The sequence below is a fragment of the Hemiscyllium ocellatum genome, chromosome 23, assembly GCF_020745735.1.
Source record: "Hemiscyllium ocellatum isolate sHemOce1 chromosome 23, sHemOce1.pat.X.cur, whole genome shotgun sequence".
NCBI classification, from domain to species: Eukaryota; Metazoa; Chordata; class Chondrichthyes; order Orectolobiformes; family Hemiscylliidae; genus Hemiscyllium; species Hemiscyllium ocellatum.
In genome coordinates, this window is record NC_083423.1 from 37,219,797 (window position 1) to 37,242,527 (window position 22,731).

The 22,731-nt window shown below is 41.3% G+C and overlaps 1 protein-coding gene across 2 annotated transcripts in view; it reads right to left on the bottom strand.

Annotated features, from left to right (window-relative positions):
• gramd4a (GRAM domain containing 4a) overlaps window positions 1–22,731 on the bottom strand; it is a 136,164-nt gene that overhangs the window by 87,815 nt on the left and 25,618 nt on the right. For both annotated transcript variants that reach the window (XM_060843182.1, XM_060843183.1), the window contains one exon: window positions 4,632–4,752. In XM_060843182.1, the coding sequence (XP_060699165.1) occupies window positions 4,632–4,752 (121 nt within the window). The remainder of the gene's footprint in view (window positions 1–4,631; window positions 4,753–22,731) is intronic.

Below are 22,731 nucleotides of genomic sequence, written 5' to 3' on the forward strand. Positions count from 1 at the left end.
ACATTGTGAAACTTGAAAGGGTTCTGAAAAGATTTACAAGGATGTTGCCAGGATTGGAGGATTTGAGCTACAGGGAGAGGCTGAATAGGCTGGGTTTATCCCTGGAAGCTTTGGAGGCTGAGGGCTGACCTTATAGAGTGGCATGGATAGGATGAGCTAATGTCTTCCCCCCCCACCTCCACAAGAGTATGGGAGTCCAAAATTACATCGCATAGGTTAAAGGTGAGAGGGGAAAGATGTAAGAGAAACCGGAGGGGTAACTTCTTCACACAGAGGGTGGTGAATGTATGAAACCAGCTGCCAGAGGAAGTAGTGTAGATACCATTACAACATTTAAAAGGCATCTGGATGGGTACATGAATAGCAAGGGTTTAGAGGGATGTGGGCCAAATGCTAGCAGATGGAACAAGATCGGTTTAGGTTGTCTAGTCGGCATGGATGAGTTGGACTGAAGGATCTGTTTCCGTGGTATATAATTCTATGACTCTACAACTGAGGCCCTAACACAGATTTTTGTGAGACAGCACTCATCACATCCTATCAATTTAGTATTGAGTATCTACTAGTACCCCTACTCTCTGTTACCAGTCACACAACCATTTCCCAGCCATCTCAGTAATTTGCAATAAATTTCACTGGGCCTCTATCTTAGTTAATGGTTTCTAATGTGGAACTTTATCAAATAACTCCTGTTAGTCCATTTAAAGAACAGCCTATATTCGCTATCTTAGTCACCTCTTTTAAAAAATTTAGTGAGGTTTGACGACTAAGACCTAATTGTCATGCATCCATGCTGGCTCTCCCTGTTTTACTGAACATTTGCGGTGTTCAGTTATCCTATCCTTCATTATAGATTCAAACAGTTTCCTCAACTTGTTAGGCTAACTTGACTGTAATACCTAGTTTGCCTCCTTCGCCTTTTCAAAAAATGGACTGATGTGCAATTTTCCAATCTAAAAGGCATGGCATAAGAAACTCTGCAAGATTATAGTTAGGGCATCTAGAGCATGTTCCGCTCCCACTTTAACACCCTCAGATGACTATTGTCAGATTTTGGGAATTTGTCACTCTTTAGTTTTATTAATGTGGTTCTATAAATTCTAATGATGACCATCCATTATCAGGTGGTCGGAAAAAAAATACCTGGTTCGCCAATATCCTTTAGGGAAGGAAACTGCCATCCTGACAGGTCTAGCCTACATGTGACTCACAGCAACATTGTTGACTCTTATCTGCCCTCTGGATAATTAGAGGTGGGTATATAAATACTGGCCTCGCCAGCAATGCCCTTATCCCATGAATGAATGCTAAAAAAAAATTCTTAATGTACATTAATTTTATTCAGTCCCTGATCCCAATCTGCTAACAATTTCCTTGGGACTTCCAACAAGTAATCCTCCTTTTCTACTGTAAATTCTAAGGTGTTCAACATGCCTGCTATTTTCCTACTGGCATTGACAATATCCCCACATTTAGTCTTTTGTGGACCAACATTGCTCCTGACCACCAGCTTTCCTTTGATCGAACTTAAAAAAAAATTCTTCTTATTGATTTTGCTGTCCCTTGCAAGTTGCCTGTCATAATGTCTTTTAGTAGCTCTTATAAGCTGCTTCGTGGTCATTGCTGGTCTTTATATCTTTCCATGTAGCAGGATCTGTACCTTTTTTTGCATTTTTGTATGCCCTTTATGCTGTCCCTCATGTCTTAATTTCTGCATTTATACAATCTAGCACTTCAGAGATGCTGCCAGAACATGTATTAAAGTTTTGGATCCTTTCCTGTACCTCAGTTCCACCCATAAGGTCACCACTGGATGTTTTCTCTTCATTATATCCTCCTTCATGCTGATACAATTTTCTTTCTATCAGTAAGGCTACTCCACCTCCTCTGCCATTTTCCCCTATCCATCCTGTTAATCTTGTAATCTGGACTATTTAGTTCCCAGTCCTGACCATCCTGCAGCCATGTCTCAGTACTGTATCATAAACTCAGATCTGAATTTAAGCCTGCAGCTCATTTAATTTATTCCTTACACTCCATACATTTGTAGAAGTACTCTTATTTGGGCTGTACATTCTCACCTGTCCCTTAGCACTGATTCACCAATTTATCATATTTCTCTTCTGGTTTAATCAACATGCTTGTTAATAGTTTTGTCATTACATGCCATACCTGGAGTGGGAATCTTGACAGTTTCTTTGTCCTGTTTGAAAGTGTATTGACTTCCCTAAGCCCTCACCATCTCAGTTACGTGTTTGAAGTACTTGTGACCATCCTATTTGGCCTTTCCGGTGGATATTGGTCCCAATCGGTTCAGGTGGAACTGTCCTAACTGTCCTTTCCTTCACAATACTGATGCCAGTGCACCAAGTGATAAAACCCCAGCTTTCACATAGCATTCCTTCAGCCATTTGTTTACTTCCCTAGTTGTCTTATCTCAATGCTGATTTGCACACGTAATAATGCAGAGACTATATACCTTGAGGAGCTTTTCTTTAATTTTATTCCCTTTGTCTATTCCTGCCAATGTTCTTGGTTCCAAAACAGACCACAATAACTAGATTCTTCTCCTCCCACCCCAATATCTTTTCAAGCCAGTTTGAGATGTCCCTCACTTTGGCATCAGGTAGGCAACACAACATGAGAAGCAGGAGCAAGAATAGGCTATTTGGCCTACAAAGCCTGCTTTGCTATTCAGTAAGATGATAGCTGATTTGGTTGTGGTCTTAATGCCACTTCCCGACCAAATCTCATATTTGATTGCCTTGACAATCAAAAAGCTATCCAGTCTCACCTTGAACATACTAATAAACTCTGTCTCCATGCTCACTGGGAAAAAGAATTCCCAGCATGAATTACCAGAGGAGAAATTCATCATCATTTCTATTTTAAATGAGAGACTCCTAAACACAAGATTTTCTGTCCCATCTTTTTAATCATGATTTTAGGAAGATGAGCAGGGTCTCAGATATCTTTCCCATGGAGGGATCTGCTAGCCTGTGTGTCAACAAAATGACTACTTTCTGTTTCTAGTAAGAATCATATGCAATACCCTTATGAATTAAAAATCTTCTCGCTAAACTGGATGTGAAGATTTGCCAGCCATCTGAGATGAGATAACAAATTATTCAATGATCTCAGTCGGTGCATAATTCGCTTGAATGCATCTCTCATTAACACTTGAAGCTATGTTTTAATTCAGTGATTTATAACTTTCCAAACCAGTATGAATTCACAAAGTTATGTCTTAAACACAACACGGAAACCATAGTAATTCCTAATCTATTCTGTGGAGAAAGCAATCCAAAATCTCAAAGCATTATCAAAGGGCATACCCTAACCATAGCTATAACTACCTGCTCTACGCAAAATAAAGATTCATGATTTGTAATTTTGCACATTGCTTCTAAGGTCTGATTATTTGTTCTCTCCCATAGCCACCTAAAACACATAGAATTGGTCTTTAATGTTCCCAAATGACTGTTGTTAAGTTCATATCTTTTCTTTTTTAAAATTTCTTTCTTGGAGGTTTTCAATGCAGTGCAGAAATGATGACACCCAAAGCCCCAGGGATGCAGGAATAAGAAAGCCAACAAAACTTGGAAATTACACATTAATAGAATTTATAATATTCTCAATCTTTCTCTAATCTGAAAAATCTTGCAAAGTCCAAATACTTCCTCCAAAGCACTAAAAGGCAAAAACAAAACTCAAAGGAGAAAAAAAGCTGCATAGTGAAAGAATATAGTTGGCTATATCCAACATAGATATTGGAAGATTTCATGTGGCACAGTCATTTTGAAATGCCATGGTAGCATTTTAATGCATTCAGTATTTTACTTGCTCAGAATCCATCAAACTGACCTTCCTTCCCAACATTAAAAGAAGAAAAAAAAACCAAAGTAGCTTGCATGGATAATATACATAGAACAATTTTTTTATGCAAAGAATTCCCTGCAAATATTAAGATTGTAAATGTAAATGTTGATAAAACTGTGAGATTCTCCCCAATGTTAATTTTCCAATGCTCAACTCAGCTACTCAAAGCATAACAACATTGCTATTGTAAGAATAACACCAAAATAGAAACTTCTGCTAAGCAAATACAAAACTGTAGTAACAGACAGACATAAGTGTAATGACATCACAGAAACAAAGGGATGTGTTTTAGACATGGAACAGATTGTTCAAAAATCTTCAGCCTAGAATGAAGATGATATAGCAAAATACTGAAATGGAACATAGCATAGTTGATTTAGAACTAGAAATAAACAAGCATCAGAAGCAATATTGCGTCTTAACCATATCATTCTATCTTGGGCAATCTAACTTGAAAAATATTATTTTCTATGAACAGCCTTAAAAAGGGTTAAGTGGAAATTGAGGCAGAGCAACACAAAGTGTTGGAGTAAAAAATCATGGTGTGACCTAGCAACCTAAAACATACATAATACAGATAAACAAAAAACAGTCTGCAAAAAATTCTTGTAATGGTTTTCAGGAAATACAAAGAACAACACCTTAAATTTCTTTTAAGATAGAACACTAACACTTGTCTGACAGCAGTTAATTGATGTACTGCAAACATACCATTTAAACGTCCCATTATCTATATTTCACAAAATACTTACGTAAAAAATGCTTTTCTAATAATGCGATTTCAAGATGTCCCTTGATTTCGTTCAGTCGATCAGATTCTGTCCTGCTAAAATCTTGAATTCCTGAAGCCATATTTGATGCCCCTGGGCCTGCCTGAAACAAAAATGAAGAGAAATCTCCAAAACCAGCACGGCTGAAATCTGTCAGAAACTGCACAGTACACGAGACTCAATTCAACTGGATGAATGCTGCAACCAAACAAGTTTTGCTGATTAAGCTTAATGCATTGAGGGGAACACTGTAATCTGCTGAGTTTTTTTTAAAAAGCAAATCAATAATATTCAAGTAATTGTTCAATAATCCATTTTCTTTGTCTTCTACCACAAAAACAAAAAGCAAATTCATCCAGAACTCCAGCCTAGTTTAGAACACTGATGTTGCATATGTTAAGCAAAATTATGTTTTACTTTACATATGATAGCTCACCAACAAATCCACTGATGATACTCTATTTGCAAAATACCAACTATCAGGTGATGAAGAATGAAATGAACTACTATGAATCGTGGCAGCAAGGATCTTTATTTTTCTTCATGTTCCATGTTAAAGTATCCATTGTCTGAGATTGTGACGTCCAGTAAAATGATGTACTTCCTATGCCTTAGGTTTAATTATGAAAATTTCTGCTTTTACAAGTAAAACTCACTGTTTGATAATCCTTTCCCGGTCACAACTGTAGAGAAGAACACTACCAATATCTCAAAGTTACAGTCTGTAAAATAAATTGCAGGGAATATTATTACAAGTATTGTAGCAACAATGTGCATTTGTATAGCACCTACAATGTAATAAAATGCCCTGAGCACTCTTGATCAAAATATGTCAATATTTACATAAAATATTGGTAAAAGAATAATTTAGCTCCATATGGTACAAATATCAGACTTAAAACTCTCACTCTCACTGAGCATTTAGGCTGCCAATGGAAAGCATTTCTTAAGCTATCTGGAACCATTTATTTGTTTTTTTTTCCCCCAGATTGCATAATTTTGCTGATTGCTACTATATGATTATTTAAAATAGTATTTTTCAAATGTATGTTAATATACCATGAAAATACAAGAATAGAAATAGTGAGTAGGTCATTCGGTACATGGTGATACTCTGCCTTACACAATGACCATTTCCAATCTTTGACTCAATTTCACATTTCCATGGAATCCTCATATGCCTCAATTCCCTTATAATCTAAAAAAAAATCAAAATCAAAATGTACTCAAAGAATGAGTATCAATACCCCTTAAATATTGTGACTTGCAAGTTCGCCAAACTTTGAATAAATTCCTCACCTCAATTTTGAATTATCAATCCTTTAACCTGTAGCCATGCCCCGTAATTCTAGAATTCCAGCCAGATGATACAATCTCACCTTTAACCAGCAAGCCACCCTCTGAATTTTATGTTTTTTAAAAAAAAATCTACTGTCATTCTTCTAAACCACAGACATTATAGTTCCATTCTATGGAATTTTTTTTATAGATCATTCTTGAGAGTGGTGAAGGGACCACTAAGAGGAAAAATCTTACATGACTTTGTGCTCACAAAGCTTGGGTCAGATATGCATTCATTCATGACAGTATTGGCAGGAGTGAACACTATGCAGTCATTGTGAAGACAAAGTCTTGTCTTCACATTGATGATCTTTTCAATTATGTCATGTGATACAGATCAAGCAATACAAAACTGGGCATCCAAAAAGCACTGTGGGACATCGGCAGTAGTAGAGTTGTAGTCTAAAGCTACCTGCAACATCACAGCCCAGCAAAGCCCCAAACTACCATTACTATCAATCTGGAAGATCACCCTTGCGTCGCAGTGAAAGAGCACATGCTAGGAGCAGGCATACCTAAAAAATGAGGTAAAATAATCAGCTTGGTGAACGTACATCACTGGACTATTTGTGTGCCAAAGAGTAGAAGGAGCATGCAGTCCTGCCGCATTCAACCATAGATGGGTGGTTAACTATTAAACTACAAAGAGAGGGCAGCATCCAAGGAGCAGGAAAATCACCTGAAACGTCAATTTTCCTGCTCCTCGGATGCTGCCTTACCTGCTGTGCTTTTCCAGCACCACTAATCTAAACTCTGGTTTCCAGCATCTGCAGTACTCACTTTTGCCTAGTTAATTTTAACCTTTTTGCAAATCCTCTTGCAAGGATGCCCACCTTGAAGTTCTCTTCCTCTCTCCACAAGAATCACAATGAGTCTCTCTCTCACTGCAATGCCCCGGTCATCTCCTCTGCCCTGAAGTTCGTCAACCATGTACTGAAACAGACCTGCTACCACAGCCATATTTGCTTCCTCAGTGCCTGCCTCCATAACCAACTGATCACACATGGACTCCAGATTACATTCAAACCAGCACAGTTTGGAACCCAACAGGACAACCAGTATAGACTGCACATTCAAAACCACCACCAACGGTTCTACTTCAGTCTCCTCCGCTCCACACCTAACCTCTCTACAATTAGCCCTGCCTCAGCTGAGGGCCACACTCTCTCAGAACTGCAAAGGACCCCTTCTGTACTATATTCTAAGAAGAATTCATACTCTCAACAAACGTATTTCAACACTATCTCAAACATCAAAAACTGTAAGTAAAACAAACTTTTATATATCCACCTCCATAACCAGCACTCCTCAAACATTCCACAAGATTTCCCTGGCCTCTGGAACTGCTCGGACGCCATTAGCCATGTGGCTGGCACAGCAACCATCCCCACGGCGATCGATGATAGCACTTCTGCCCCATCATGGCCACTTCCACCCCTCACGATTCCTCAAGTACCACACATGACATCACTTCTGTCCCCACGTCACTGATGACATCACATGATCATAGACTTTCACCCCACTCCCTACTGCCGTGTTCGCCACCACTTCCGTCCCCACCAATGCCACTCACCTCCATACTGCTGACACTCCCCCTTCCACAGGTCCCACTGTTACCAGCCCCACCCCACAGAACCCTGAGGGGAAAACCACCCCTGCTCATGATTCACCCCCATTCTCCCTACCACCACGCCCACTCCAGTTACAGGATCCACCCCCACTCCCAGCTCCTAGCCCTGATGAGGTTTCACCAACCCCCAGACTTCCCCCTCACTGAGGATGAACAATCAGTCCTCAACAAAGACCTGACCTTTATCCCCCTCCGACCATGCATCAATGAATTTAATACACGCTGTGACGTCATACACTTCTTCCACTGCCTCCGAGCTTACTTTTACAATCAGGACTCCCGCCCACCTTCCAAGGACCCCTTCACCCACCTCCAACACACCCCATCCACCTGGCTGGCCTATTACCCACCCCTGATCTCTTCATTTCCAACTGTTGCTGAGACATTAACTGCCTCAAACTGTTTACGCCCCTCCCCCACACCAACTGCTCACCCTCACAACACGCAGCCCTCCACTCCCTCTGCTCCAATCCCAACTTCACCATCAAACCAGTGGATAAAGAGGGTGCAGTGGTAGTTTGGCACACTGACCTCTACATCGCTGAAGCGAGACGGCAACTCAAAGATACCTCCTCTTACCACCCCCTTGACCATGACCCCACCCCCCCATCACCAAACCAGACCATACAGAATCTCATCACCTCAGGAGATCTCCCACCCACAGCTTCCAACTCGTAGTCCAGGAACCCCGCACCGCCTAATTCTACCTCCTTCCCAAGATCTACAAGCCTGACTACCCTGGCCTAAACATTGTCTCAGCATGCTCCTGCCCACTGAACTCATTTCCACCTACCTCGATACTGTCCTATCCTCCCTAGTCCAGGAACTTCCCACATAGATTTGAGTCACCACCCACGCCCTCCACCTCCTCCAAGAGTTCAGTTTCCCCGGTCCCCAACGCCTCATCTTCACCATGGACATTCAATCCCTCTGCGTCGCCATCCGCCATGACCAAGGGCTCCAAGCCCTCAGTTTCAGTTTCTTCCTCTCCTGACGTTGCTAACAGTACCCTTCCACTGACACACTCATTCGTGTGGCTGAACTGGTCCTCACCCTTAATTTCTCCTTCGAATCCTCCCACTTGCGAGACGAAAGGGGTAGCCATCGGCACCCGTATGGCCCCCAGCTATGCCTGTCTCTTTGTTGGCTACGTAGAACAGTCCGTCTTCTGTAGTTACACCGGCACCACTCCCCACCTCTTCCTCTGCTACATTGTTGACTGCATCAGCACCATCCCATGCTCCCGCAAGGAGGTTAAGCAGTTCATCAACTTCCCCTTCACATTGCACCCTAACCTTGAATTCACTTGGACCATCTCTGACACCTTCCTCCCCTTCCTGGACCTCTCCATCTCCATTAATGATGACCGACTTGACAGCGACATGTTTTACAAACCCACAGACTCCCACAGCTACCTGGCTTACACCTCTTCCCACCTTACCTCCTGCAAAAATGTCATCCTGTATTCCCAATTCTTCAGCCTCCACTGTATCTGCTCCCAGGAGGACCATATCCACCACAGAACACCCCAGCTGGCCTCCTTCTTTAGAGACCGCAACTTCCCTTCCTACGTGGTTGAAGATGCCCTCCAACACATCTTATCCACATCCCACACCTCCCCCTCCAACAAGGACAGAACCTCCCTGGCCCTCACTTTCCACCCTACCAATCTTTGCATAAACCGCGTCATTCACTAACATTTCTGCCACCTCCAAACGGACCCCACCACCAGAGATATATTTCCCTCCACACCCCTTTCTGCTTTCTTCAAAGACAGTTCCATCTGTGACCCCCCCCCACAACAACCCACCCTCCTGTCCTGGCACCCTCCCCTGCCACTGCAGGAATTGTAAACCTGTGCCCACACCACCTCTCTCTCCTCCATCCAAGGCCCCAAAGGAGCCTTGCACATCCAAAGTTTCACCTGCACATCCACCAATGTAATTTACTGTATCCGTTGCCCCTGATGCGGTCTCCTCTACATCGGGGAGACTGGATGTCTCCTCGCAGAGCGTTTTAGGGAACATCTCCGGGACGCCTGCACTAATCAAACCCACCGCCCCGTGTCCGAAAATTTAACTCCCCCTCCCACTCTGCCAAGGACATGCTAGTGCTAGGCCTCCTCCACTGGAACTTCCTCACCACCAGATGCCTGGAGGAAGAAACCTTCATCTTCCACCTTGGAACACTTCAACCCCAGGGCATCAATGTGGACTTCACCAGTTTCCTCACTTCCCCTCCCCTCCCCCCACCTTACCCCAGTTCCAACCTTCCAGCTCAGCACTGTCCTCATGACCTGTCTTACCTGCCAATCTCCTTTCCCACCTATCTGCTCCACACTCCTCTCCGACCTATCACTTCCATCCCCACCCCATTCACCGATTGTACTCTTTGCTACCTTCTCTCCCCAACCTGGAGGCACCCTGCCTCTATTCCTGATGAAGGGCTTTTGCCCGAAACGTCGATTTTCCTGCTCGAATGCTACCTGACCTGCTGTGCTTTTCCAGCACCATTCTAATCTAAACTCTGGTTTCCAGCATCTGCAGTCCTCACTTTTGCCTATTCAATTGCAAAGATATGGAGACTGGATGAATATCTCTGTCCTCAATGATGGGGGAGCCCAGCATAACAATGCAAAAGACTGAAACATACGCATCCAGAACTATTCAGCCAGAACTACCAAGTGGATGATCTATCTTTGCCTCCTTCTGAGGTCCACAGCATCATGGATGCCAAATTTCAAAAAATTCAATTCATTCGATGTACATCAAGGAATGAATGAAGATACTTGATAGTCAGTCCTAACAACATTTTGGCAATAGTACAGAAAACCCATTATCTACAATAAGCCACACCCCAAGCCAAGCTGTTCCAGTACACTGTTCAATAAAGCTACACTTGCAAAGGAATACCCTGCTCATTAGCGCTCAGTTTGGATTTCACCAGGCCCATTCAGTTCATGACCACATTATAGCTGTAGTTCAAACACAGACAAAACAGCAGAACTCAAAAGATGAGGAGAGAGTGACAGCCGGTGGCAAAAAGGCAGCATTCAAACAAATAGGGCATCAAGTAGCCCCAACAAAACTGGAGAAATGGGAGTTGGGGTAAAACTCCTCACTGGTTACAGTCATACTTAAGATATAGGAAGAAAGTTGAGATTTCTGGAAATCAATCACCATATCAGTCCCAGGATACCACTCCAGGACTTGCTCAAATTCAAACCATCATCAGCTACTTCTTTAGTGACAATCCCTTCATCAAAAGGTCAGAAATGGGGATGCTTGCTGATGATTGCATAACGTTCAACAACATTTGTCACTCTACAGAAACTGAATCAATATCCATATGTAACAATAGCTGGACAATACCCAGGCTTAAGCCATGCTACAAATAGTAATATGCGTGTCATACAACTGTCAGGCAATGGCCACTTCCAACATGACCACACCTTGTCATCTCCTTGACAGTATCGCAGAATCTCCCATTATCAACATGCTCAGAGTTAGCCTTGACCAGGGATTGAATTGGACCAGCCAGATAAACACAGTATTTACAAGAGCAGGTCAGAGGAAAAATTCCACAGCAAGTAACTCAATGTCTCCCCAGTGCCTGTCCATAAGGCACAAGTCGCAAGTCGCAGTGTGATGGAATACTCTCCATTTCGTTGGATGAGTGCACCTCCAACACCATTGAAGAAACCTGACACCATCCAGGATAAAGCAACTTACTTGACTTGCCTCCCAAACAACATCTTCAGCAACTACTCCCTTAAATACCAATGTACAATTGGAGCAGTATATACTATATATGGGGATGTAGTCCAGGAGCTCACCAACGATCCATCAACAGCACATTTCAAACCCAATTACCTGCTACCTAGAAGGACAATGGCACAGATACATGCAAGCTCCTTCTAAGCTACTCACCACTCCAACTTGGATCTAGAATCACCATTCTTTATTGTTTTTGGCTGAAAATCCTGGAACACTTGAACAACACAATGGCTGTCCCTATATCCTATGGACTGCAGTAATTCAAGAAGGCAGTTCAGCAACACCTTCTCCACAGCAATAAATCCTATCCTAGTCAGCATCACCCAGATTTAATGAACAGATAGAAGAAATCCCTTCATTCCAGAAATAAATCCAGTAAACCCACATGAGCTGCCTCCAAGTCAAGAACACCCTTTCTGAAATAAGGAAATTACATTAGTATAACTGGTGTGATCTCACCAGAGTCCAGTATAATTGTAGGAACGTTTTCTCTGCACCCTTGCAACACAAGATCAGTATGCAGCTTTTAGCTTATCACATCTGCACGCTAACTTAGTGTTTCTCATGTGAGGACACAGTGATTCCTCTAAACAACATTTAAAACACTTGTCCACAGTTAAAAATACATGATTTCTTTTCCTATCAAAATAAATAATCTCATATTTCAGTCCATCAGTCAATATACTCACTCACTTGATCTTATACTTTTGCAGATCGAAGGGATTCTGTACCGATATTCATTCTTTATAGTTCCTTGCTGTCATGCCTTTGGTATCTTCTCTGAAAACTGATGAAAATTATTTGCTTCATATCTCTGCCATTTCTTTATTTGCAATTGTAATTTCCTCCATATCAACCAATAAACAGGACAAAGACTTACTTCTGCTATTGTCTTCCTTTTCACATGCTGGTAGAAGCTCTTTCATTTGATTTCATATTTCATGTTAGCTAATTTTTAAATTCTACCTTTTCCTTCATAATTTTTTTTGACTGTCGTCATTTTGCTCCACCTCTGACACTTTTGGAAAGTAAAGAGAGTGAAATAGGGCTATGTCCTGGCCTCCTCTTTGCTTGCTCTCTTTTTCTCCAAGATCCTGACTTTTACCTTCTCCAGATATGGAAGAGGTGTATTCACACACTTGGTCAGCCTACAAGTTCCTCAATTATTCAAGATCAGTGAAGACAAAAGACATAACGTGCCCCGATCACAGAACCCCTCCAAGCTGATGATGTTGCACTAGTCCCTCACAAAGACTCGTCGATTGTGGCTCCCACACCAGGTTAAAAATCACACAACACCAAGTTATAGTCCAATAGGTTTATTTGGAAGTACTAGCTTTTGGATGCTTCCAAATAAACCTGTTGGACTATAACTTGGTGTTGTGTGATTTTTAACTTTGTCCACCCGTGTCCAACAGTGGCACTTTCACATCAGGTCTCCCACACCAGTAACATGTTTTCCCAAACCAAAAAAAATTGATACAATTGCAGTCATGAAAGTGTGTGTTGTATCTCCACTATTGATCACATAAAATAATACCACAGTGGAAGTGATTTGCAAATCCTGCCACCTTAGCTAATAGGTTCACAGTGGCAGACAATCTGTAACTTGATGCAGAACTTAAATGGGGAAATCAGCTCACCCTCAGCCAGCTCGTAAAAGCTGTATGAAATAAGACCAAGCTGATAGTTAGTAAAGCCCATGCTCTCAGAATCTTGTTGAATGGCTGTGGAGCATGGGTAATTAAAAGCAACCAGAAAAAAGCTTGATAATTTCCATCTTCATGTCTGCGATATGGGTATACCCTCGCAAGACAAAATCATGAAAGTTACAACTCTCTTAAAGGCAGATTTCCCAAATATGCTGATAATAATCAATAGATTGGGCACATCTGCAAAGTGGAAAAAAATTGCATACGAAGGATTTTCTGTATGGTGAGGAAGCTGGAACCAGACCACATGCACATCATACAAACATCATGAGCAGATTCACGACAGGAAAGTTGAATTGAGCAACATGTGAGATTTTTTAATCAACCTATTCAGAGATGCTATCACACACTTATGAAGTTTCAGAAATGACAGCCAGACTACGGAGACCCCTCGGAATCCTAGTAGCACACAAACTCACCAACACGCTCAAACAAAAACTAACAAACTTAAAAGACCCAGTAAAACCCATGGACAAAACCAACGTCATTTACAAAATTCCAAGCAAGGACTGCCACAAACATGACGTAGGAAAAACAGGAAGAAAGTTAGCCACCAGGATACACAAACACTAGCTAGCCACAAGAAGACACGACCCTCTCTCCCTCGTAGCCCTACACACGGATGAAAAAAACCCACCATTTCGACTGGGACAACACATCTATTCTAGGACAGGCTAAGCAAAGACATGCCAGAGAATTCCCAGAGGCCTGGCACTCCAACCACAATGCCATAAACAAACAACAGATCTAGATGCCATCTATCAACCCCTCATAAAACCAACAGGAAATGACATCACCACAAACCCCAGGAACCCCATCCAGGAGAAAGATATAAATAGAAAGCAGGAGACAACAGCTTTGCTTCACTTGGAGGTCGCCACTGATGATGTTACCTAGCCAGGTAATGAAATGTCTGGATATCAAACCTCCAGCTCAGCGAGCAAATCTACACTCTCAACACACTTATGAGGCAGGTAGGATTTGAACCAGGCTTCCTGGCTCAAAGGATGGAACACAAACATTGTGGGATTGGCAGGATTCAAACCTGGATCCCTGGAACATTACTTGGTCTCTCGATTAATATTCTAGTGATAATATTAGGCTATCAGGCTCCTGACTCAAAGGAGGGGTGCTAGCTACCATTGCATCACAAGAGCCCACAAGTAAAACATGAAGGACCTAAACATAATCTATTGCGCTTTGAAGTCATTAGCTAGCAAAAGAAGAAAATAGTGACATCTCTCTCAATCTGGCAATACCCACAATGACCAAATGGTTACAGCAACTTCTTAGCAGGCAGCAATGCTGAAAAGCAACATTCCAGAACGTCTGTTGATAGCTTCAAATATGGCACTTGTGGCACACCTGCTTCTAAAGAATGCTCTTCGAAAACATTAGCAAAGGTGCACAAAATTAAGGTATCTCAATCTAAATAATTATTTGCTGCATGTCCATCATCCCTCGAAGGGAAGGATGCTACCCCAGGATTCAATGCATTTCTAAACTTCCCCCTACCTATCATTAGGCTAATTATAAAGCATGAATTGGAATGAACCAATCTTGCCGACACAATCACACTTCAAACAAATTCCAGGAAAATAAACCATTAGCACTATTGTGACAAATAAGGACAATACTGGAAGGAAAGATGAGATGCTATTTTTACTTTCTGATTATAGAACCTCAATCACAAAGATCCAACTAGCAGTTATAATCTTTAAAATACTGTATATGTTAAAAGAATGGCTCAAACACTGATTCAAAGGACAAAGTGTGAGACTGCACATTGGGAGAAATTATGTTTAAATAGTTAAAAATAATGCAACTAATAAAGAACATTTCAAACTACACAGCACCTGCTGTTGAAATAACATTTAAAAAGGAACAAAGGTGGGATAGCACTTCTTACAGGCAGGTTCACTCTTTGGGATGCCACATTCTGTAATGGTTCTCACCTTCAACCATCTCTCAAGTAGTTGTTAGCAATTGATAGTGGTGATACCACAGTAAACCACTTCAACTGGCAGGCCAATCCAGATGGGAGCAGCCATCAGGCTCTCTATTTGCAGTGATTTAAAATGCAAAAACTGACAGCAATGGGCTGGGTAGATGATACAAATTCTAAGGTCCAGTGCTCCTGAAGAAGTGAGTCAATATGGCATTGCAGAACGCACAAAAAAAAGATGATGCACTGGTCATCGACTGCATCCAGGTCGACCTCCAGCCATCTTGACATGTCTCACCATTGGACCAAGATAGACCAGGATGAGAGAGAGCTGCTGATGTGCAACTCTCCTTCAATATCATGCAATTCTTATCATCTTCCTCATTAAACTTAGAAACCATCATGGGTTTTGAAGTCAACTACTCCATGATTTTTTGAGTATCAGCAAAAAGCATAAGATATAATTTATTGTAAACAACAATGCTGAGAAACAAAATGCAGTCCACAAGAAATGAATAAAATACTGTTCTTCTGATCTTACAATGCTCATTCTGATGACAATTCTGACTTTAGTGACAGAATTACAATAATACAACAGCATATAGTTCCAGGATTCTAGATATTTGTAATGCTAACATGCCCTTATTAGACAAAATGATCTTGAATTCAGAAAAACTAACTCAGCTAGTCACATAAACAAGTGCACATAAAGAGGTACCTCTACTCTAGACACTTCAAAAGATTTTCTAATATCAAGGCACAAGACAAGAATGGGATAGAATAACCTCCACTTGCAAAAATACAGCATCCATAACATCTAAAAAAACTTGACCTATCCGGAATAAATGAGCTTGTGGCTGGCCAACTGGCCTAATGGTCTGTTTTCTTGAATTTAGAAACACTTTGATTATAGAAGGGTGTTAAAATTAAAGGTGACTGTAAAATGGTGAGGATAATCAGAGGTGAGAACTCCTTTTTTGCATTTTAGGTACAAATGAATTTTAGCAAAAAGGGGCCTTTTAAATTTCATATCTTCAGAACATTTGCCCAGTCATTTCAGTCACAGATTCAACCAGTAACATTACCACAAGGCTACTGCTGTCTTGGCAGGGTTCATAATACAAAAGAAAATTTTAATATCAAAGTGACGCAGGTGATAATATCAGAACTTTGCACAGGTAAGAACATGAGTAGCAGCGCTGCTATGAATTGTCAGTTTTTCTTTTATGATGGCCAACATTTTATTTGTGAGGTATAATTCCTGCTGCCAAGCTATGTAACAATAAATCAGTGCAGTATATTGTGGTTCAAATATGCCTTTTAGTTTGCAGTGTCTTTGTTGATTTTCTGCTGGTTCTCTGCCATAGTAATACAGCTATTCGCATTTCCCAAACTTTCTGCTTTAACATTGCAAATTTGTGTCTCAAAGAATTGAATAAGCACCTGGAAAGACATGTTTGAACCTCCCTCCATCACATTTCCAGTCATAAGAAGGTTGTGATCTGTTGAAAACATTATTATTACCCCAATTCTTAGTCTTGCTCAGTTAACATTCGTCGATGCTATTGTTACTTTTTGCTAAAATTCATTTCTATCTAAAGTGAAAAAAGGAGTTCTCACCTCTGATTATCCACACCAGCTTACAGTTAGCTTTAATGTTAGCATCTTTCTATAATCAATGTGTTTCTAAATTCAAGTTACGCATGATATAGTCAATTAATTTATCCATTCTCAGCTGAAATATGGAGTTAAACTGCAGGCTTAACCTGTAATACTTAGGGTTTCTCTAAACTGTTTTTAAAATAGTGAACTGAGAATTAAAAGGATTAGACTTGGTTTTTCACATCTAGTTTCAAATTAATCCCTTGGAAGTAAATAGCTTTTGTCCCTCATTGTAAGGAACACTGGAAAACCAGTGAACACCCCTCCCCCCTTCCCTCCACACTCCACTCCACTCCAACCCATTTCCACCCCCCACCCCCCCAAAACATACCCCCAGTATAAAATAGCCCTGACCTTTAAAAAAACTTCAGTTTAACAACTAATCCAGCATGTGTCAACTTGGAGTGCTCTTCCAAGGTACTTTGGTGGACCAAGGGAAGAAGTTTCTTTTACATCCATTCTGCATTACACAGGGGCATGCTTGAATTTTAAAAAAATTCTACTGTACCTGACATCAGCATTCTGCACAGCAAGGAGCACAAAATTCACACAAGGAAATATGTTCCAGAACAATCGTTCCTGGGGCTAAGTGTCCCAAAAATCAAAAAGAATCAAAGGTAAGCTTCATTTCGAATCATAGCAAAAGTGATTTGATTTGTTTCCCACCTTGTAATTAGCTAGTTATTGCTGTCTCTTAGTCGAAATTTTAAAAGATCTCTTACTGTTCCAGAAATATTTATAACTGTGTGTGGGAGTGAACTGCAACTACCAGATAGATCTCAGGTTTGCTCGAAGGGGAAATTTTAGCATAGATTCTGACAAGATGTGAAAAATACTTAAATAACTCTGCAATCCATGGTAGCTCTCATGAATATAAATGAGTACTGTGCAGAAAACAGCACAATGTTCTGAATTACAAAAAGGTTTGGAAGGAATGCTGTAGATTTCAAGCCTGACTTGGCAAACAGCAGCTTAGCAGGTTTCTTAGAACTGAAGACTTCCTTAACTGAGAAAAATCAATGGAGTAACTTGCAATAAAAATCAATTTATCCAAATACCTTTAAACAATCTTACCTACTATCTTTCACATGTTAGAAATAACAACTTGCAGAACTTTACTCTACTTTGGTAAGCTGAAATTCTAAACAGGATAAATATCATGCACAGTACTTAGCCATTTACAGTTTGGAACATAATAAGTTAGAACAGAAAATGGTGAGAAAAACTCAGGTCTCGTAGCATTTGTGAAGTGAGAAAGAGTTAACATTTTGTTCTCAATGCAACCCCTGTTCAGAACTGGTTCTGGGTGATGGTTCCTTACAATTAGCAGCTATCTAGGGAGCAGTAGGTAGAAACGGACATGCGGTTTGAGGGTGGGTGGGGCTGGGAACCTGACAAACAGGTAGAGTCTAGTTCTTCTGTTGATGAGCGTGATTGGTATTGGCTTTCACAACCTGATGAGGGCTAACTGCAAACCTACAAATTGAAAATGGCTGTGACCACATCTGGGTGGAGTCAGTTTGCTGACCAGCAGATAGGCTTCACTTGACAGTCATAGGGCCTTTCAAGAGGCAATTGATTTTATCATATACTTGCAATCACATAATCATGCAGGGTACAATGCAGAGGGTTGCAAATGCTGTCAATATCGACCAAGTCACTGGTGTTGGCAAACGGAATACAGACAGGTCATGAAACAGAAGTAATCACAGGCAACTTTAAAAAAAGGCACCTGTAGGCTACAATAAACAGGTAGAAGGTTGGAAGAATATGGCTCGCCAAGGGTTACACCCGAAACGTTGACTTCTCCACCTCCTGATGCTGCCTGGCTTGCTGTGTTCTCCCAGACTCCTGCCTGTCTATTTTGGATTCCAGCATCTGCAGTTTTTTTGTCTCTAACCTGCAGGCTACAAAGCACACAATTAATGAGAGTCTCCTTGAGTGCACAGGGGCACAGAACTAATTCCTTCTTAACATAAACTCATTATAATACAAGATGCTCTTCTGTGCAATTATATCATCCATGGTTGGGAGGAAAAGGGTTAAGTCTCATGTAGCATTGTCACTCCGACTCTTTGCCACATGACTGACTGTGCAAAACACCAAACTTTGTTCCAATGAAAAGTGCCAAGAGGAGTCATTCTGTAGCCCTTCATGTCGGAAAGGCCCATGTCATATACACGTATTGCAAATTTAACTGCTCCAAGTTATATCAAGCCTAATTTGTTCCCTCTGTTTCCCACGTAAGCTTGTAAACTTGACAGATGATTCCAACTGTAGCACAGGTTATCATTGCTATTGCAGCAATGCATCAAAGACGCAGAGAAATGGAAGAGGAACAAATCCACTGACAAATCCTTATCAGGAGGAACATCCAGAGGATATCAAACAGCCTCCACATAAAAAGAATGCAGCTGAAGGGTCCTTCAGGATGCACAGAGGGCTAGCTTCTTCATTCTCCATGCTATTTCTTAAGGATGAGCAAGGTAGGCACAGGCTGAGGATATAATGATACACCATGACTGAACTATGCCAAATGCTAGAGTGGACTTTTGATCTGAAAGAGTCGGTGGCCATCATGTCCCAGTGGCTGGCAAAGTGACAGCTGCATTGAACGTTTATGCAACTGCTGGCTTCCGAGGAGCAACTGCAGAAGAGCGAGATCCTTTCAGTTCCACATGATGAGCCATGCACAAATCTAAGCAATGGAATTTGGCATCATAGCTGGCTTCCCCAGGTACAGGGCACAACAGACAGTATTAGCATCATGCTGACAGAGTCATATCATAATGCAGCTGGGTTCATCAATAGAAAACAGTTCTAATCCAATGTTCAAGTTATCTGTTGTCATCGGTTCTAGTTCCTACACTTGTGCATCTTGGGACCTGCCATTATGCCTATATCTTTGAGAACTCTCATGCTGTTACTATATTTCAAGCGCTGGAAGCCTTAGAAGGATGGTTATTGGTTGTTTATTCTTTTACACAGCCTCCTGACTAAACGGAGCACAGATACAATGCAGACCGTTCCTCAAGCAAGGCTACGAGTTTCCACTGCTTGGATTGATCAGGGGAGTTCTTGCAGAACAGTCCAGAGTGTGCTGCATTATTCCAGCAATGCTGTGCTCTTCACAGGCAAAGGTGAAGTGGGATGCATGAAATGTTGTTGAACTATGAGAGCTGATGTAATCTTCCTTAAAAGAGCATGAGGACCCTGAGCAGGAGGAACATCATCTTATTTATTACAGGCCATAGCCAAGACAGATGGTACAAGTCAGAGAGGACTTAATTGACAAAAATATAAATTTCTGGAAAGCTCAGATCTGGCAGCATCTGTGGACAGAAATCAGAGTTAATGTTTCAGGTCGAGTGACCTTTCATCAGAGGAAGCTCGACAAAAGTTACATTGCCAAAATTTTCAGGCCAAAGAGGTGCATAATATTACACAGAAGTCATGGTAACTTGGTCTGCTCATAACTAAAGTAAAAGGAGTGTTTAAGATTTGAAAATTGTTCAAAATTAGACAACATTATCGGAGTAGATAATAGAAGTAGAAATATCAGTAGATTTCAGGAATACATAGATTGGTGAATTTGGGAGGGATACATTATGGGTTCAATTTAGTGCAAAAATGTATGAAGTAATGATATAAATTTCAAATTGAAGTTGTCATATCTGAATACATGCAGTATAAGGAATAAAGGTCAATTAATTTGTGGTGCAGATAGAAATTGGCAGGTATGACGTGGTGGGCATCATACAGATATTGCTGCAAGGGGATCAGGATTGGCAGCTGAATATTCAAGGATATGCTCCTATTGAAAAGACAGGCAGGTGGACAGAGGAGGTCTTATGAGTAAGAAACGAAATAAAGTGAATAGTAAGAAACAAAGTAGGATCAGACGATGTAGAATCTGTGTGGGCAGAATTGAGGAACTGCAAAGGTGAAAGAAAACCATAATTGGAGTTATGTGCAGGTCTCCAAACAGTAGTCAAGAGCTGGAGCACAAGGTACACAAAATGATCAAAAAGATGTTAGGAAAGGCAAAGTTACAGTGATCATGGGGAAATTCAATTTGCAGGTAGATGAGGAAAATCAGGTTGGTAGTGGATTATAAGAAAAGGAATTTGTGGAATGTCCACAAGATAGCTTTTTGGAGCAGCTTGTGGCAGAGCCCACTAGGGCGAAGGTAATACTGGATTTAGTGTTGTGCAATGAGTCAGACTTGAGAAGGGAGCTTAAGGTGAAGAAAACCTTAAGAGACAAGTGATCATAATATGACTGAATTTACTCCACAATTTAAGAGGGAGAAGACAGAATCAGAGGTAAAGGTACCACAGCTGAATAAAAGCAACTACAGAGGCATGAGGGAGGAACCGAGTAGAATTGACTGGGAGGGGAGCCTAGCAGAAAAAAAACAGTGGAACAGCAATGGCAGGAGTGTCTGGGAGTAATTCAGGAGACACAGCAGAGATTCATCCTGAGGAAAATCAAGCATGATACAGGGAGGTCGAGACAACTGTGGCTGACTAGGGAAATCACAGATAGCATAAAAGCAAATGGGAAAGCAGTGGGAAACTTACAAAGACCAACAGAGGACAAATAAAGAAAGGAGGGAGAAGATTAAATACGAGGTTAAGCTAGCCAGTAATATAAAGGAGGACAGTAAGAGTTTCTACAGATACATAAAGAACGAAAGTGAGGCAAAAATGGGCAATGGGCACTGGGGAAATAATAGTGGGGAACAGGGAAATGGCTGAGGAACTGAACAATTACTTCGCATCAGTCTTCATAGTGGAAGACACAAGCAATATCCCAAAAATTCAAGAGAGTGAGGGGGCAGAGCTGAGTATGTTGGCCATCACCAAGGAAAAGGTGCTAGAAAAACTGAATGGCCTGAAGGTGGATGTATCACCTGGACAGATGGACTACAGCCCAGACTCCTAAGGGAAATAGCTGAAGAGGAGTTAGTGGTGATCTTTCAGAAATCGCTAGAATCAGGGAGTGTCCCAAAGGACTGAAAAATTGCTAACATGACACCCCTGTTTCAAAAGGGAGTAAGGCAAAAGATGGAAAATTACAAATTGATTACCCTAATGTCAGTCATAGGTAAGATCCCAGAATCCAATCTGAAGAATGAGATTTCTGAATACTTCAATGTGTTTGGTAAAATAGGACAAAGTCAGCATGGTTTCACCAAGGGCAGGTCATGCCTGACAAATTTGCTGGAATTCTTTGTGGAAATGATGAGCAGGTTAGACCAAGGAGAGCAATGGATGTTATCTACCTAGACTTCAAGAAGGCCTTTAATAAGGTGCCGCACAGAAGGCTAATGAGTATGGTTTTAGAGGCAAGGTTCTAGCATGGATGGAAACAGGCTGCCTGGCAGAAAGCAGAGAGTGGGGATAAAAGCATTCTTCTCAAGATGGCTTAACAATCTAGACAAAGGAACTAAGGGCATTCTGGCTATGTTTGCTGAGAATACCAAAAGATAGATCGAGGGACAACTAGCATTGAGGAGGCAGGGAGGCTGCAGAAAGTTTCAGACACATTAGGAGAGTGGACAAAGAAGTGGCAAAATGGAGTATTATGTAGGAAAGTAGGAGATCATGAACTTTGGCAGGAAGATTAGAGTCATGGACTATTTTCTAAATGGGGAGAAAATTCAGAAGTCTGAAGTACAAAGAGACTTGGAAGTTCTGGTCCATGATTCTCTGAAGGTAAACTTGCAGATTGAGTCAGTAGTTAGGAAAGCAAATGCAATGATGGCATTTATTTTGAGAGAACTTGAATATAAACTTCTTAGGCTCTAAAAGGCTCTGGTCAGACCACACTTGGAGTATTGCACACACTTTTGGCTCAGGAACGGTACACTGGCCCTGGATGGTGTTCAAAGGAGGTTCACAAGAACGGTCCCATGAAAAGTCTAGATGTATAAGGAACATTTGAGCACTCTGTGTCTATACTCGATGGAGTTTAAAAGGATGAGGGGGAGGGGAATCTAATTGAAACATAC